The 16352-nt window shown below is 35.7% G+C and overlaps 1 protein-coding gene across 1 annotated transcript in view; it reads right to left on the bottom strand.

Moving 5' to 3' along the window:
• Nucleotides 1-408: 408 nt before the first annotated feature.
• The window catches only part of LOC108773688 (sodium channel protein 60E), a 29258-nt gene continuing 13314 nt past the window's right edge, over nt 409-16352 (bottom strand). Inside the window, exon 5 of the mRNA XM_018539587.1 lies at nt 409-1006. Coding sequence (XP_018395089.1) covers nt 631-1006 — 376 coding nt within the window. The 3' untranslated portion in view covers nt 409-630. The remainder of the gene's footprint in view (nt 1007-16352) is intronic.

Raw genomic sequence — 16352 nt, 5'->3', positions numbered from 1 at the left:
CAAAAAATTGTGCAACAAATCATTACAATTATTTTTTTCAGGCATAATTTTAAAATAATAAACATTTCATTTTTATCAGAAATAAGATGTTATATCTGTTATTTCTTGCTTAAATATTACAATGAGATTGTATCGGAGCGTGAAATTAGCTTTTCGTAATATATCTTATAATCCAATAATAATATGGATATACCTAACTACTATCCGGAAGCATTCTCAACTATGCTGTGATTAATTCCAATCACATTTATAATCCAGATCACATCATAGACTCAACAAAATGTTATCGCGTTCCTAAGAGGATGATTATTCGATTAATTATCAAATTAACAAGGATCCATAATCAAGGCTTCATTTCTTTTCTTAATCAGCCGAAAATCACACCAATGTTCCATTCAATACTTCGATCACGCACGCACGCACGCACGCACGCACAAAACATAACACGCTCTTCGACTCGCAAAGATTCCCCCCGAAAAAGCTATGCGGATCATCGCCCTATCTAAAATTAGGTCTGCATTATGTGAAAAGTTTACATGTATGTATATAATATACGTCTACGTATATATTATTTATCGTATATATTATTACTAAATTGTGCTGCTATCGCTATCCGCATATCGGTTAAGATCAGCTTTCGTCTGGTGTGTCCTGATATTCTTCGCTTTCTCTGTGCACTAGTACATGCACCACCGTTGCTTCCGACTGCTGTCTGATTAACGGCGGCCTCGAGGGCGGCGCCGTGTTCTCTGGACTGGGTTCTGTCACCAGGATACTCACGTCGCTACTCTCGACTGGTAATTGCACCGGCTCCGGCGGCGGTGCTCGTCGTCTTAGACTGCCACATCGTCGGTTGAATGCTTCTTTGATATCCCGTTGTAGCGTATTCAGCGAGAGGGTAGTACCGCTCGGCCGCAGGGAACCGCGTTTCGAAGTTGGTGGGCTGAGTACGTCCTCCGGATATTTTTCCACTGCATCCTGCCGGCCCAGCGTGGGACCCAGTGATCTATAGATAGAGAACAAGCAGTTGTTAACGTTCTCACACCTTATAGAGATATCAGGAGACACGGTAGCGTCTCCGGCCATGTTCAAAAATTCTGAGACGCTACAAGTCTCTTATCCCGAGCCACCAAAGTCCATTTTTGGGAGGTGCATAACTATTAAAATATAAAAAATTTTGAATCGAACGTCATATGTCCTGAAAGGCGGCATCGCCACGAGTAATTTGAGCCAAAAAAATTTTAAATCGGTCAAGCCGTTCTGGAGATATAAGCGGTCAAAAAGTGGTGATTTTAATGAAAAATTAAGAAACGTCTCCTTCTCCTTCTTCTTCTTCTTCTTCTTCTTCTTCTCTGTCCGCATTTTTAAACTTTTCAACATCCTCTCTCACCTTTCACTCGCACCTCCACCATCTTTGGCCCACCGGACCTCCTCCACTCGCTCCTCCCCCTCCCCCCACCAACAACCCCCGCCACCCCTCTCTTCCACTGTAATTCACTCTTTTTCGTTATTACAACTTTTTGACTTCCTCTCTCACCTTTCACTCGCACCTTCACCATCATCGGCCCACCGGACCTCCACCACTTGCCTCCCCCCCTCCACCACCACCAACCCCCGCCACCCCTCTCTTCCGCTGTAATTCACTCTTTTTCGTTATTACAACTTTTTGACTTCCTCTCTCACCTTTCACTCGCACCTTCACCATCATCGGCCCACCGGACCTCCACCACTTGCCTCCCCCCCTCCACCACCACCAACCCCCGCCACCCCTCTCTTCCGCTGTAATTCACTCTTTTTCGTTTTACAACTTTTTGACTTCCTCTCTCACCTTTCACTCGCACCTTCACCATCATCGGCCCACCGGACCTCCACCACTTGCCTCCCCCCCTCCACCACCACCAACCCCCGCCACCCCTCTCTTCCGCTGTAATTCACTCTTTTTCGTTATTACAACTTTTTGACTTCCTCTCTCACCTTTCACTCGCACCTTCACCATCATCGGCCCACCGGACCTCCACTACTTGCCTCCCCCTCTCCACCACCACCAACCCCCGCCACCCCTCTCTTCCACTGTAATTCACTCTTTTTCGTTATTACAACTTTTTGACTTCCTCTCTCACCTTTCACTCGCACCTTCACCATCATCGGCCCACCGGACCTCCACCACTTGCCTCCCCCCCTCCCCCACCAACAACCCCCGCCACCCCTCTCTTCCACTGTAATTCACTCTTTTTCGTTATTACAACTTTTTGACTTCCTCTCTCACCTTTCACTCGCACCTTCACCATCATCGGCCCACCGGACCTCCACCACTTGCCTCCCCCCCTCCACCACCAACAACCCCCGCCACCCCTCTCTTCCGCTGTAATTCACTCTTTTTCGTTTTACAACTTTTTGACTTCCTCTCTCACCTTTCACTCGCACCTTCACCATCATCGGCCCACCGGACCTCCACCACTTGCCTCCCCCCCTCCACCACCACCAACCCCCGCCGCCCCTATCTTCCGCTGTAATTCACTCTTTTTCGTTATTACAACTTTTTGACTTCCTCTCTCACCTTTCACTCGCACCTTCACCATCATCGGCCCACCGGACCTCCACTACTTGCCTCCCCCTCTCCACCACCACCAACCCCCGCCACCCCTCTCTTCCGCTGTAATTCACTCTTTTTCGTTTTACAACTTATTAACATTCTCTCTCACCTTTCACTCGCAACACCACCATCTTCGGTCCACCGGACATCCTGCCTCCGCCCCTTCCCCTGACACCACCACCCACCCCCGCCGCTCCTCTCTTTCGCCGTATTTTCACTTTTTTCGTTATTACAACTTTTTGACATCCTCTCTCACCTTCCACTCACTACTTTACCATCTTCGACCCACCGGACCTCCTCCACTCGCCCCTCCATATATATATTTGAAATACATGTTTTAAATAAAATTATTTTAAAAACTTCCGAATGCTGACTGGTATGATATTTAAACCATTCAACTGTTATGATTTTGACTGCACGCGGAGGGGGGGGGGGGGGGGCAGTGCAACTTTCGGTTGATTTTCGAATCATTTGCTTCTAGCTTTCGCTGTCCCCCTTACCACACTGCATCGTGCACGGATCAATGCCATTCGGTCGTCATTGGGCATTTGGACTGCACGCGGAGGGGTGATGTGAGGGGGACAGTGCATCCTTCGGTTGATTCTCGAATCGTCTACGTCTAGCTTTCGCTGTCTCTCTCACAACACCGCACCGCACATAATATATTACTATGAAAAGCAACTGTTTTACATTTATTTAATAATTTTATTTTATATATGCGATTGCGTTTGACGAATAAAGAATAAATATGTAAAATTGACGCGTTAATATTACACGGTTAGTGAAAGCAGCCTTGGGGATTGTTTTGATGTGCAAGGGCGGACACGAGTCGCACGTCACCCCCTCACCCGGCTCACCGATAATAAACCGTGCTGTTATCATTTAAATATGTTATTGTTTTAAGTTCTACTGACTGCTGACCGATATGACGCATATTTAAAACTGTCGCAGAACTATCAAGAGTTAAATAGTATTAATATATTACCACGAAAAGTAACTGATTAATAATTATAGTTGCTAGTACAAAATGAACATACGTAAAGTGTATGTAACTTTCGGCCGATTTTCGAATCGCCTCCGCTTTCCCCTGCACCCCTCATCTCATTAAATACGTATATATTTTAAATAAAATTATTTTAAATACTCCCGACTGCTAACTGGTATGATATTTAAACCAATCGACTGTCATGAGACATTTTGACTGCACGCGGAGCGTTGAGGGGGACAGTGCAACTTTTGGTTAATCATTTACTTCTAGTTATTATATATTGAACGATATTCTAATTTTTAATTGTGTCTAAAGCGGCTAAGTATTTTATTGTATTCTTTTTCTTTAGAAATTCACATTATAATTTTTATGTACTTACGAATTGACTCTCATTGTCCTTCACCTTGTTTTAATTATTAAATTGTAATATATTACCACGAAAAGTAACTGATTATTAATTATTAAAGTTGCCAATACAAAGTGGACATACGTAAATTGTATTCGACTGTCATGGGACATTTCGACTACCCGCAGAGCGGTGAGGGGGACAATGCAACATTTGGTTGATTTTCGAATCGCCTCCGTCTATATTTCGCTGTCCCTCTCACATCAACGCACCGCGCATAATATATTACCAGGAAAAATTACCGTTTTTCATTTATTTAATAATTTTGACTTTTTTGTTTTATAATATGCAATCGCGTTAACGAAAAAAAATTAATATGTTGTTATAAATCTGACGTGTCAATATTAGACGGTTAGTGAAAGCAGCCTTGGGGATTGTTATCAAAACAACACATCAAATGGAAGGGCGAATGCGAGTCGCACGTCCCCCCCGCGCCAGGCTCACCGATAAACCGTGCAGTCATCATTTAAATACATATTAAATAAAATTATTATTTTAAATACTACCGACTGCTGACCGATATGACGTACATATATTTAAAACTATCGCAGTACTATCACGAGTTAAATTGTTAATATATTACCACGAAAAGTAACTGATTATTAATTAAAGTGGCTAGTACAAAGTGAATATACAAAAAGTGTACGTAACTTTCGGCCGATTTTCGAATCGCCTCCGCTTTCCGCTGTACCCCTCACCACATATTTAATACATATTAAATACATATATACATATTTGTAATATATATTTTAAATAATAAAATTATTTTAAATACTCCCGACTGTTGACTGGTATAAAAAACATTAAATAAGCTTTGAAAACTTATTTAAAATAAAAATTATCATTTTTATTAAAACATCTGTTTTAAATAACTTAATTTTTTAAAAATGAAAGTGGTAAAGAACGTTTAATCCTTTACAGAATTAAATTTAAAGAGTTAATTACATAACTGGTACTCAGTCCTTCATTTTTTAAATAGTTTTTTATAGGCTATAGTAATTTGACTTTAAATTATTTAAAACAGTGAAATCTAACCAATTAGTATTTTATCGCTTTGAAATGTGATTTGAACAGCACGAATCGTTTAATTAATATGATAATGTAATAATATAATGCACCGAAGATATACCTACGATATCACAATAAATAAAAATATATTGTCCGAAGTCGACACGTTAATTAATACGCCTCCGCCTCGCTTTCGCTATCCCCCTCACCTCACCGCTCCGCGCGTAGAACAATGACATTCGATCATCGTGGAGCATTTGGACTGCACGTGGTGAGATGAGGAGGGGAGGGTTGGGCAAATGCAACTTTCAGCTGATTTTCGAATCGCCTTCGTCTAGCTTTCGCTGTTCCCCTCACCTCACCGCACCGTGCGCAGAACAATAACATTCGACTGTCATGGGACATTTCGACTGCACGCGGAGCGGTGAGAAGGAAAATGCAACTTTTGGCTGATAACATATTGCGGAAATTTTTTAGAAAACTGTAATATGCAAATTGTAATCTGTTTTACTTATATGTATGTATGTTCATTTTGAATTTGCACCTTGAATGATCTATTAGTTACTTTTCGTGGTACATATTCAACATAGAAAATATACTTTATGTATGTTGCAGTTATTTTCTAGAACACTGTAATATTTTTATTGTAATCTGTTTTACTTATATGTAGGTATGTTCATTTTGAATTTGCATCTTGAATAATCTATCATTTACTTTTCGTGGTACATTTTAATATAAAGTGTTCTAGGTAGCACAATGTGTATTCTATATTAGAAGTTCTCTGATAAGGATCCAAACCGAGGATCGAAACGTAAGAAAAATTTTATATTTTCAATAAATCGTATCAACACACATTAACATCCTGTGTACAAGACTCGATTAGGCATTTTTCTATTTCTTTTAAATGATTATCTAATAATAATATATTAACCACGAAAAGTAACTGATATATTATTAATCCTAACATATCATTAAAATGAAAAGGTCAAGCCATGTTCAAAAATAGATCCTCGCAAATTAAAAAACCCAACAAATTTAAACCTTTGAAAACTAACCGCAAAAATTTGATCCTTCCTAAATTAAAACGATTACCTAACCACAAAATAGAAAACCCAATAAATTTCAACCTTTGAAAATTATCCCCAAAAATTTGAACTTTTCTAAATTAAAATGATTATCTAATAATGTAACATAATAATTTAAACTTTAATACTTTAAATGATATTATCTAATATAATATATGACCACGAAAAGTAACTGATATATTACTAAATGTGCCAGTTCAAAGTGCACATACATTATGTTATTTTCTATGTTATGTACCACGAAAAGTAAATGAAAACTACAAAAATTGAACCTATCAAAATTAAAACGATTACCTAATCACAAAATAAAAAACCCAATGAATATCATCCTTTGAAAATTGACCCCAAAAATTTGTACCATTCTAAATTAAAATGATTATCTAATAATGTAACCTAATAATTTAAACCTTTAATACTTTAAATGATATTATCTAATATAATATATTACCACGAAAAGTAACTGATATATTACTAAATCTGCCAGTTCAAAGTGAACGTACATATAACGAATATTTTCTATGTTGAATATGTACCACGAAAAGGAACTGATAGATTATTCAAGGTGAAAATTCAAATTGAACATACATACATATAAGTAAAACAGATTAGAATTTGTATATTACAGTTTTCTAGAAAATAACTGCAATATGTTATTCTTAGTGCACAAAATATAAAAGTTGGTTATTGAGATTTAATTTGAAATTTATACTAGACCGTACAATAAAAAATAATTGCTTGTAATTTCAGAGTATCAAATTGTTAATGACTCAAAAAAGAACATGGCGGCCTGCTCTCAAAAAGCTTCCGATGGATGAAACAAATAGTTGAAGTAAAAGTTACGAAAATAGTTTAGATTAAAAGCAGCCTATCAAGTATAACTATCATAGTTATCATGTATGTTGTTTGTCAGTTGGTTCACAAAGTGCTACAAAATGTAACAGTGTTTCGATAATGATTAATTTAAATATTCGCTTTAACCATTGATTGGCAGAGAGAGAATTAAAAATTAAAGAAGAAAAATTCTACATTTCTACATAATTCTGTGTATTCACTTCGTTATAGAGCTTTTAAAGATACGGTTCTAATGCAATACTTTTTATATTTCATGTGTTATTATACCTACTCTATAATAGTTTTGACATTACTTTGGACATCGAGAAACTCATCAAAATTTGAGAGCAGGCCGCTATGTTCTTTTTTGAGTCATTAACAAATTGATACTCTGAAATTACAAGCAATTATTTTTTATTGTACGGTCTAGTATAAATTTCAAATTAAATCTCAATAACCAACTTTTATATTTTGTGCACTAAGAATAACATATTGCAGTTATTTTCTAGAAAACTGTAATATACAAATTCTAATCTGTTTTACTTATATGTATGTATGTTCAATTTGAATTTTCACCTTGAATAATCTATCAGTTCCTTTTCGTGGTACATATTCAACATAGAAAATATTCGTTATATGTACGTTCACTTTGAACTGGCAGATTTAGTAATATATCAGTTACTTTTCGTGGTAATATATTATATTAGATAATATCATTTAAAGTATTAAAGGTTTAAATTATTAGGTTACATTATTAGATAATCATTTTAATTTAGAATGGTACAAATTTTTGGGGTCAATTTTCAAAGGATGATATTCATTGGGTTTTTTATTTTGTGATTAGGTAATCGTTTTAATTTTGATAGGTTCAATTTTTGTAGTTTTCATTTACTTTTCGTGGTACATAACATAGAAAATAACATAATGTATGTGCACTTTGAACTGGCACATTTAGTAATATATCAGTTACTTTTCGTGGTCATATATTATATTAGATAATATCATTTAAAGTATTAAAGTTTTAATTATTATGTTACATTATTAGATAATCATTTTAATTTAGAAAAGTTCAAATTTTTGGGGATAATTTTCAAAGGTTGAAATTTATTGGTTTTTCTATTTTGTGGTTAGGTAATCGTTTTAATTTAGGAAGGATCAAATTTTTGCGGTTAGTTTTCAAAGGTTTAAATTTGTTGGGTATAATAATACAGATATATGCATAATAATGAAACAAACTAACTTCCGCGCGGATTAGCTCGCCGGAATTTTACAAATCGCGGTAAGAGATTCGCACGGGGAGAGAATGCAGAAATGAATATAAGTAATTTAGACGAGAGATAAACGTTTATTTTGTGTATTGTGTGTGAACTATATACAGAGTGTGTGTGTGTGTGTGTGTGTGGGCGTGCGCGCGCGCGCGCGCGCGCGTGTATGTGCCATGGTATAGCAACTAGGAGGACGCGTAGCTGCGGCCAATCACAATACAGTAAGTTTTTTGAGTGGCGATTCAAATGCACCGAGAACCTTACACCATGTATATATGTACATACATCACCAGTGATAAGAAGCGATTAAAGATATATCGAGTAAAATAGTAAATAGCGAAAAATTGCAGAAGTGACGTGAAAAGTAAATCATCAGTAAGTTAAGTTTACCATTTTATCAATTTGTTATTCAAAAATACGCATACTTATATATGTAATAAATATACATATCAAAGACCTGTATTCTAACCTCAAATATTGTGCATTTTTATTCATATGTACATACATAATTATAAAAGATTTTGTATTTTAATAATGTAATTAATGATATATACTTTTATATATATATGTATGTATAGAAATTACATTTATTTCAGAATTTATTATTAACCCTTAGAGCGCTCACGGGGTACTGGAAGACCCCACTTCAGATTCCCAAATAAATACCTTTTTAAAAGTTGCACTATTACAGTATTTTTTATCTTAAAGATCCATATTTCAAGAGGTACAGATTCAATTTTTAGATAAAAGTATTGAAAATTGACTGAGTTATGATTTTTTGTGAAAAATGTCATTTTTCATGTTTCTCTAACACAACTAAGTGTTACTCTCCGATTTAAATGAGCTTTTAGTATGTTGTTCTATGGACAAAAATAAGAAACAGGTATTTTTTTATACGTGCTGAGTCGCATGTTAAGGGGGTGAAATCTTCCTCTTGAAAAAAAATCGGTTTTTTTCTTTCGAAGCGAATATCTTCGAAACTATAAGAGATAGAAAAAAATGTTTAGAATGAAAATTGAATGATTGCAAGAGTACTTTATAAGTATAATAGAACAAATTTTTTTTATGTATTTATTTATTGTATACTCCCTCCTCCACTCTTCAAAAATTTTTTAATTTTTTATATGACGAAAATTAAATAGAATTTTACGCTGAAAACAACGGTGTGTATTTAAATCACGTTCCGAAAAATCATTTTTCAGATTGAACGAAAACGTCTCTTTATACGCGCTCCATACGTATATTCGTACCGTGTTGAGAGCACAGGATATCTACCGTTGAAGGGCTAGTTGTGTAATAAAGCACGTTTAATTTAAAACATGAAGATAAAAATAATTACAAACGTTTCGACACCGATCGAGTCTTAATTTTATAGTAAATACATTATTATAAAATAATTAGAAATCTACAATATTGCTTTATAGTGGTATTATCGTTTTCTTCCCATTATCAAAATGTTGCAAGTCAACAAATTAAAATAGTAAGATTGGTCATTGAAAAATTCATAGTAGTAATGCAGTAATAATCTAATTGTAAAAAGCGACCGTTAACAAAGAAAAATTAATGCGATTACGCAAAAAAATAAAAATAATTAGATTTCGCTCGTTTTTTGCAATACAAAAGTATAAAGAAACATCGGTGCAAATCGGGCAGTAATAAGATTTTTTTATATAAATTAAATAATTTATAGTTTTCAATGTTAGTATTACATAAAATAAAAATAAAAAGTATATAAAGTACAAAATATTAAAAATATATTAGAGTACCTAATGTTTCGGAACTCACAAGTCCTTCTTCAAGGATTCTTGAAGATGTTACAAAATCATGGAGATGAATAATCTTACGATGTAAGCGACATAGTGTGGTATAATTGTTTCGAAGAATTTATTCGCCTGTTTTTATGTAAATTGTGTTTAAAAAGTGATAAATTCATTGTCGTCAATATGAAATAAAAGTTAAGTAGTCAAGAGGTAAAAACAGGATAAGCGATTTAAATAAAAAATAAGAAAATATTTTATTTAAAATATGTAAAAAAAGATGATTAAAATTATTTCAATAACCTTCCTTACGTTTTTAAATTAATTACATTATACAATTATTCTTATATTTATAACTTCTATATCACATTTGAATTATATTTTCTTTACATATTATAAAAGCTTTCTGTGTATTACCACGACTTTTTTGCGTTATTTATTTATTGACTCTCAACATTTTAATTAATAAAGTACATTTTTTTAAAATTATATATTTTTTTTATTTAAATCGCATGTCCTGTTTTTACCTCTTGACTACTTTTATTTCATATTGACGACAATAAATTTCTCACTTTTTAGACACAATTTACATAAAAACAGGCGAATAAATTCTTCGAAACAATTATACCACACTATGTCGCTTACATCGTAAGATTATTCATCTCCATGATTTTGTAATATCTTCAAGAATCCCTGAAGAAGGACCTGTGAGTTGCGAAACGTTAGGCACCCTAATATATTTTTAATATTAGGTACTTTATATATTTTATATTCTTATTTTATGTAATACTAACATTGAAAACAATAAATTTAATTTACTGCATTACTACTATGAATTTTTCAATGACAAATCTTACTATTTTAATTTGTTGACTTGCAACATTTTGATAATGGGAAGAAAACGATAATACCACTATAAAGCAATATTGTAGATTTCTAATTATTTTATAATAATTTATTTACTATAAAATTAAGACTCGATCGGTGTCGAAACGTTCGTAATTATTTTTATCTTCTATGTTTTAAATTAAACGTTCTTTATTACACAACTAGCCCTTCAACGGTAGATATCCTGTGCTCTCAACGCGGTACGAATACGTATGGAGCGCGTATAAAGAGACGTTTTCGTTCATATCTGAAAAATAATTTTTCGGAACGTGATTTAAATACACACCGTTGTTTTCAGCGTGAAATTCTCTTTAATTTTCGTTATATAAAAAATTAAAAAATTTTTGAAAATAAGAGTGGAGGAGGTGGTATACAATAAATAAATACTTAAAAAAAATTTGTTCTATTATACTTATAAAGTACTCTTGCAATCTAGCCCAGTAAATTTAGGAATTATAAAGGAATTAAATGGAAGAAGAAATGTTTTGACGTGGTTAGGTTCCAAAGACGGAGTAGAATATGGAATCACAGTTTTAGACCAAAATTTGATATGGCGTGTGCCCGAAATTTTTAATTTTCTGTTTTATCGATTTGTAGCCGTATTTTGCATTTCTCGCTAAAAATGGTAAGGACCAAATTTATGCAGAATTAAATTCTCTATCTTTTTTATCTGAACAACTTTTTTGTAAAATAATTATTTATTGCTAATAATAAGCGTAAAGTGTAAAAAATTAGGAGATTGTCCCAGTTTTTTAAACTTTTGGACCATTTTTATTAAAAATAGGTGATATATTTAAATAGCAAAGTTGTAGAGGACTAAATTCCCTACAACTTTCATAAAAACCAGTTTTTCGTACAACGAATGGATCACGAGCGGGAAGACGCTGAACACATAGGCATGGCGGAAGTGACTCAACTCATTTCCACACCACCCAAGAGGTATTCAATGGTCATTTACGAAATTATTGGGAAAAAAAACGCGCCGAAAACTCTATCTCTTGGGTGGTGTGGAAATCAGTTGAGTCGCTTCCGCCATGCCTATGTGTTCAACGTCTTCCCGCTCGTGATCCGTTCGTCGTACGAAAAACTGGCTTTTATGAAAGTTGTAGGAAATTTAGTCCTCTACAACTTTGCTAATTAAATATATCACATATTTTTAATAAAAATGGTCCGAAAGTTTAAAAAACTGGGACAATCTCCTAATTTTTTACACTTTACGCTTATTATTAGCAATAAATAATTATTTTACAAAAAAGTTGTTCAGATAAAAAAGATAGAGAATTTAATTCTGCATAAATTTGGTCCTTACCATTTTTAGCGAGAAATGCAAAATACGGCTACAAATCGATAAAACAGAAAATTAAAAATTTCTGGCACACGCCATATCAAATTTTGGTCTAAAACTGTAATTCCATATTCTACTCCGTCTTTGGAACCTAACCACGTCAAAACATTTCTTCTTCCATTTAATTCATTTATTTACTGAAATTTTGTTTCTGGTGACCGGGCTAATCATTCAATTTTCATTGTAAACATTTTTTTCTATCTCTTATAGTTTCAAAGATATTCGCTTCAAAAGAAACAAACCGATTTTTTTTCAAGGGAGGATTTCACCTCCTTAACATGCGACTCAGCACGTATAAAAAAAACCTGTTTCTTATTTTTGTCCATAGAACAACATACTAAAGCTCATTTAAATCGGAGAGACACACTTGATTATGTTCCCTTTAAGTATTTTATTTCTTCTAACGCGTACCAATAACATTTTTATCAAGATAACTTATCTCTGCAGTAAAAGGATAGTTGGAGAGTATCCAGTAATTTTGTTGAAACGAAATAGCGTATACTCTATGTACATACACACATGCACTTACATATATATATATTTCTTCAGTTTTGACATATTAACTAAATAATTAAATAATTCAAGGCTATTTGTAATAAGATTTATTTGTTTCCATCTACCTGAGTACATACAGACATTTGAATTGGCGCCTCAAAAACTTACAGCGTTGTGTTTGGTCAATCAATTTTCCCACTTCCCCTGCATGCGCCTTGCTATACCTTTCTTATTATACCATGGTGTGTGCATGAAATGTACAAATGTGTGTGTATGTAAAGTACAAATGTGTGTGTATGTAATGTACAAATGCGTGTAGGTATCGACGGCAAACAGACGGGACAGAAAAACAACAGTATCAATTATGAACCGAACATCGACTTTAATATAAACTCTTCAACATCCTCCCTCACCTTTCAATCGCACCTCCACCATCTTCGACCCACTGGACCTTCTCCCCCCGTCCCTCCCCCTTCCCCACTAACCACCTCTACCATCCCTCTTTTTCGCGGTAATTCACTCTTCTAAGTTAATACAACTTTTTAACATCCTCTCTCACCTTTCGCTCGCAGTACCACCATTTTCGACCAAACCGGACCTTAAAATATTAATTAAAATAAGAACCCGACTGCTAACTGGTACGACAAATATTTAAAAAAAGAGATTTTGAAAAATTATTTTATTTTATTGTAAAAAACTTTATTAAAAAAATTTTTTTTAATGAAGGTAATGAAGGAAATCAATCCGTTAATATTAGACGGTTAGTGAAAACAACCTTGGGGATTGTTTTGATGTGGAAGGACGGATGCGCGGGAGTTTCATATGCTCCCCCCCTCACCCAGCTCATCGATAAACCGAGCAGTCATCTTTTAAATACATATTAAATAAAATTATTATTTTAAATACTACCGACTGCTGACCGATATGACGTACATATATTTAAAACTATCGCAGTACTATCACGAGTTAAATTGTTAATATATTACCACGAAAAGTAACTGATTATTAATTAAAGTGGCTAGTACAAAGTGAATATACAAAAAGTGTACGTAACTTTCGGCCGATTTTCGAATCGCCTCCGCTTTCCGCTGTACCCCTCACCACATATTTAATACATATTAAATACATATATACATATTTGAAATATATATTTTAAATAATAAAATTATTTTAAATACTCCCGACTGTTGATTGGTATAAAAAACATTAAATAAGCTTTGAAAACTTATTTAAAATGAAAATTATCATTTTTATTAAAACATTTGTTTAAATAACTTAACTTTTTAAAAATGAAAGTGGTAAAGAACGTTTAGTCCTTTACAGAATTAAATTTAAAGAGTTAATTACATAACTGGTACTCAGTCCTTCATTTTTTAAATAGTTTTTTATAGGCTATAGTAATTTGACTTTAAATTATTTAAAACAGTGAAATCTAACCAATTAGTATTTTATCGCTTTGAAATGTGATTTGAACAGCACGAATCGTTTAATTAATATGATAATGTAATAATATGCACCGAAGATATACCTACGATATCACAATAAATAAAAATATATTGTCCGAAGTCGACACGTTAATTTGTTACGTCCTGTAGACTCCATGATTCTTTTCTTTCCAAGGATCTTGGTCAGCGTCATGACCAGAGTGAAATTTACGAGAAGGGCCCGAGCGCGGATATCTGATAATCGAGACCTAAGTAAACACCACGCGCTGGGAAACTCGTAAATGCCACTCAAAAGAAAAATAAAACGAGGAAAACAACTTGCGTACAAAGGGCTGACGGCGATAAAAATTGCGAAACCACATATTTCTAAGCGGTCATTAGATAACGAACACTCTAAGGTATCATCTGGGAACTCTAAGAAAACTAGCTTAAAAAAATAACTGGCGCCATGTCCATTGTGCCAAATCGTAAAACTCTTAGAGAATTTCCCACAGCAATGTTCATTTGACATCTAATAAATGAAGCGCGGAAACCGACGACTCTTCTGGTCATATATTTTTTCTATAACAAAGCGCGACGTGGTCCCGACTGTAATTTCCTACGCATAAAACCCTCATGAAAAATTGTAAATTACTTTATTTTTCTTAACTCCCCGAGAACACGCGAGATCAACCTCGATAGGACTAGCAAAAATCGTAAAATCCTTTATTCTCGGAGCTCTTCCTAGAAGACGCTTGATATCAATATCGATACGAATTAAGAAAAATCGTAAATCATGTCACAAGTTGCTAGCGTTGCAAAAATTTCCAGACAAAGGAAAAGCACGCCCTTTTGGGATATAAATACGAGGCCCTCGGAAGCGCACAGCGTCAGTAGTATTCTTCAGCACCACCGTGTGAGTTGTCCGAGGCGATAAGCCCGAGTCGACTGTCCGGTCTCTCTTGTTCGTTCAAGTCACCTCTTTGGTCGACAGTCAGTTGTCCGAGGCATCGCCCGAGTCAACTGACCAAGATCTGGTGGTCGGTTAGAATCAGTGCATCGAAGTCCACCAGGACCATCCACGACCGACCGTGCGCCTCCGAGGCTTCGTCGAAGTCCACCAGGACCATCCACGACCGACCGTCCGCCTCCGAAGGTCTTTGAAACCTGCCTTCAGCAGATTCCGCTGTGGACCAGGTCATTGCTGTGAGGGACTGATCGCCGCCACCTTTCTTTCGGGTTACAATGCGCACTCAGGGTGCCACTAGAGAGGCCCGCCCAAGAGGCCCTTACTCGAAGAGACGCCGGAGTTCGCGACTCTGTCAATCGCCTCTCCCCGTAAATATTACGCTGACGCCTCTACCCGTAGATATTACGCCGACGCATCTACCCGTAGATATTACGCCGACGCCTCTACCCGTAGACGTTACATCGCGTCCGTCAGTTATTGTTACGCCTCCCTCCGCTCAGCCCGCCACGGACACACGTACACCCACACCTACACAAGTACAATATCCGGAACCCTCCTACTCCCCTGTCGATTCCTCGGAATTCCCCTTAGACCTCACCAAATTCCCCCTTCTAACTCCCCTTGATTCCCCTTCGATTTCCCCTCTCCCAATGCACGAGAGATTTCCTCCCCTTTCCCTGGATGAGATTCCTACTCCTCCCCCATTCATAGAACCCCATTCATCTTCCCCCGTCACCACCTCCTCTTTCTCTGAACAAACTCTTCCTCCTCCCGTCACCACCTCCTCTTTCTCTGAACAAACTCTTCCTCCTCCCGTCACCACCCCCCTCAGCCCACAATCCTCCCTTTACCTCCTCCTTCACTCCACAAACTTCTCTTCCTCCCGTAACCACCTCCTTTCCCCCACAGCCTTCTCTTCCTCCCTTCACCACCCCCTTTCCCCCACAGACTTCTCTTCCTCCCTTCACCACCTCCTTTCCCCCACAGACTTCTCTTCCTCCCTTCACCACCTCCTTTCCCCCACAGACTTCTCTTCCTCCCTTCACCACCTCCTCCGTGTCGGTACCTTTGATCTATGTGTCCTACAGTTAGCCATGTTAAAAATTGTGCGAGGCGCTTCATTTTAATATCAATACTAAATATATGGTAATAAATATACCGAATATACTACTGCTGATACTAAAAATTTATAGTGTACATTACGTGCATTATAGATTTTTAGCACTTTAGATGTTTTATAGGTAATGAAAATCGAAATATAATCTTATATATATTAAATCATATATGATTATATCCA

This window comes from Cyphomyrmex costatus, unplaced genomic scaffold (assembly GCF_001594065.2).
Source record: "Cyphomyrmex costatus isolate MS0001 unplaced genomic scaffold, Ccosl1.0 scaffold103, whole genome shotgun sequence".
NCBI classification, from domain to species: domain Eukaryota; kingdom Metazoa; phylum Arthropoda; class Insecta; order Hymenoptera; family Formicidae; genus Cyphomyrmex; species Cyphomyrmex costatus.
Note: the sequence above shows the minus strand (reverse complement) of the source record. Positions and strands in the feature narration are given on the sequence as shown.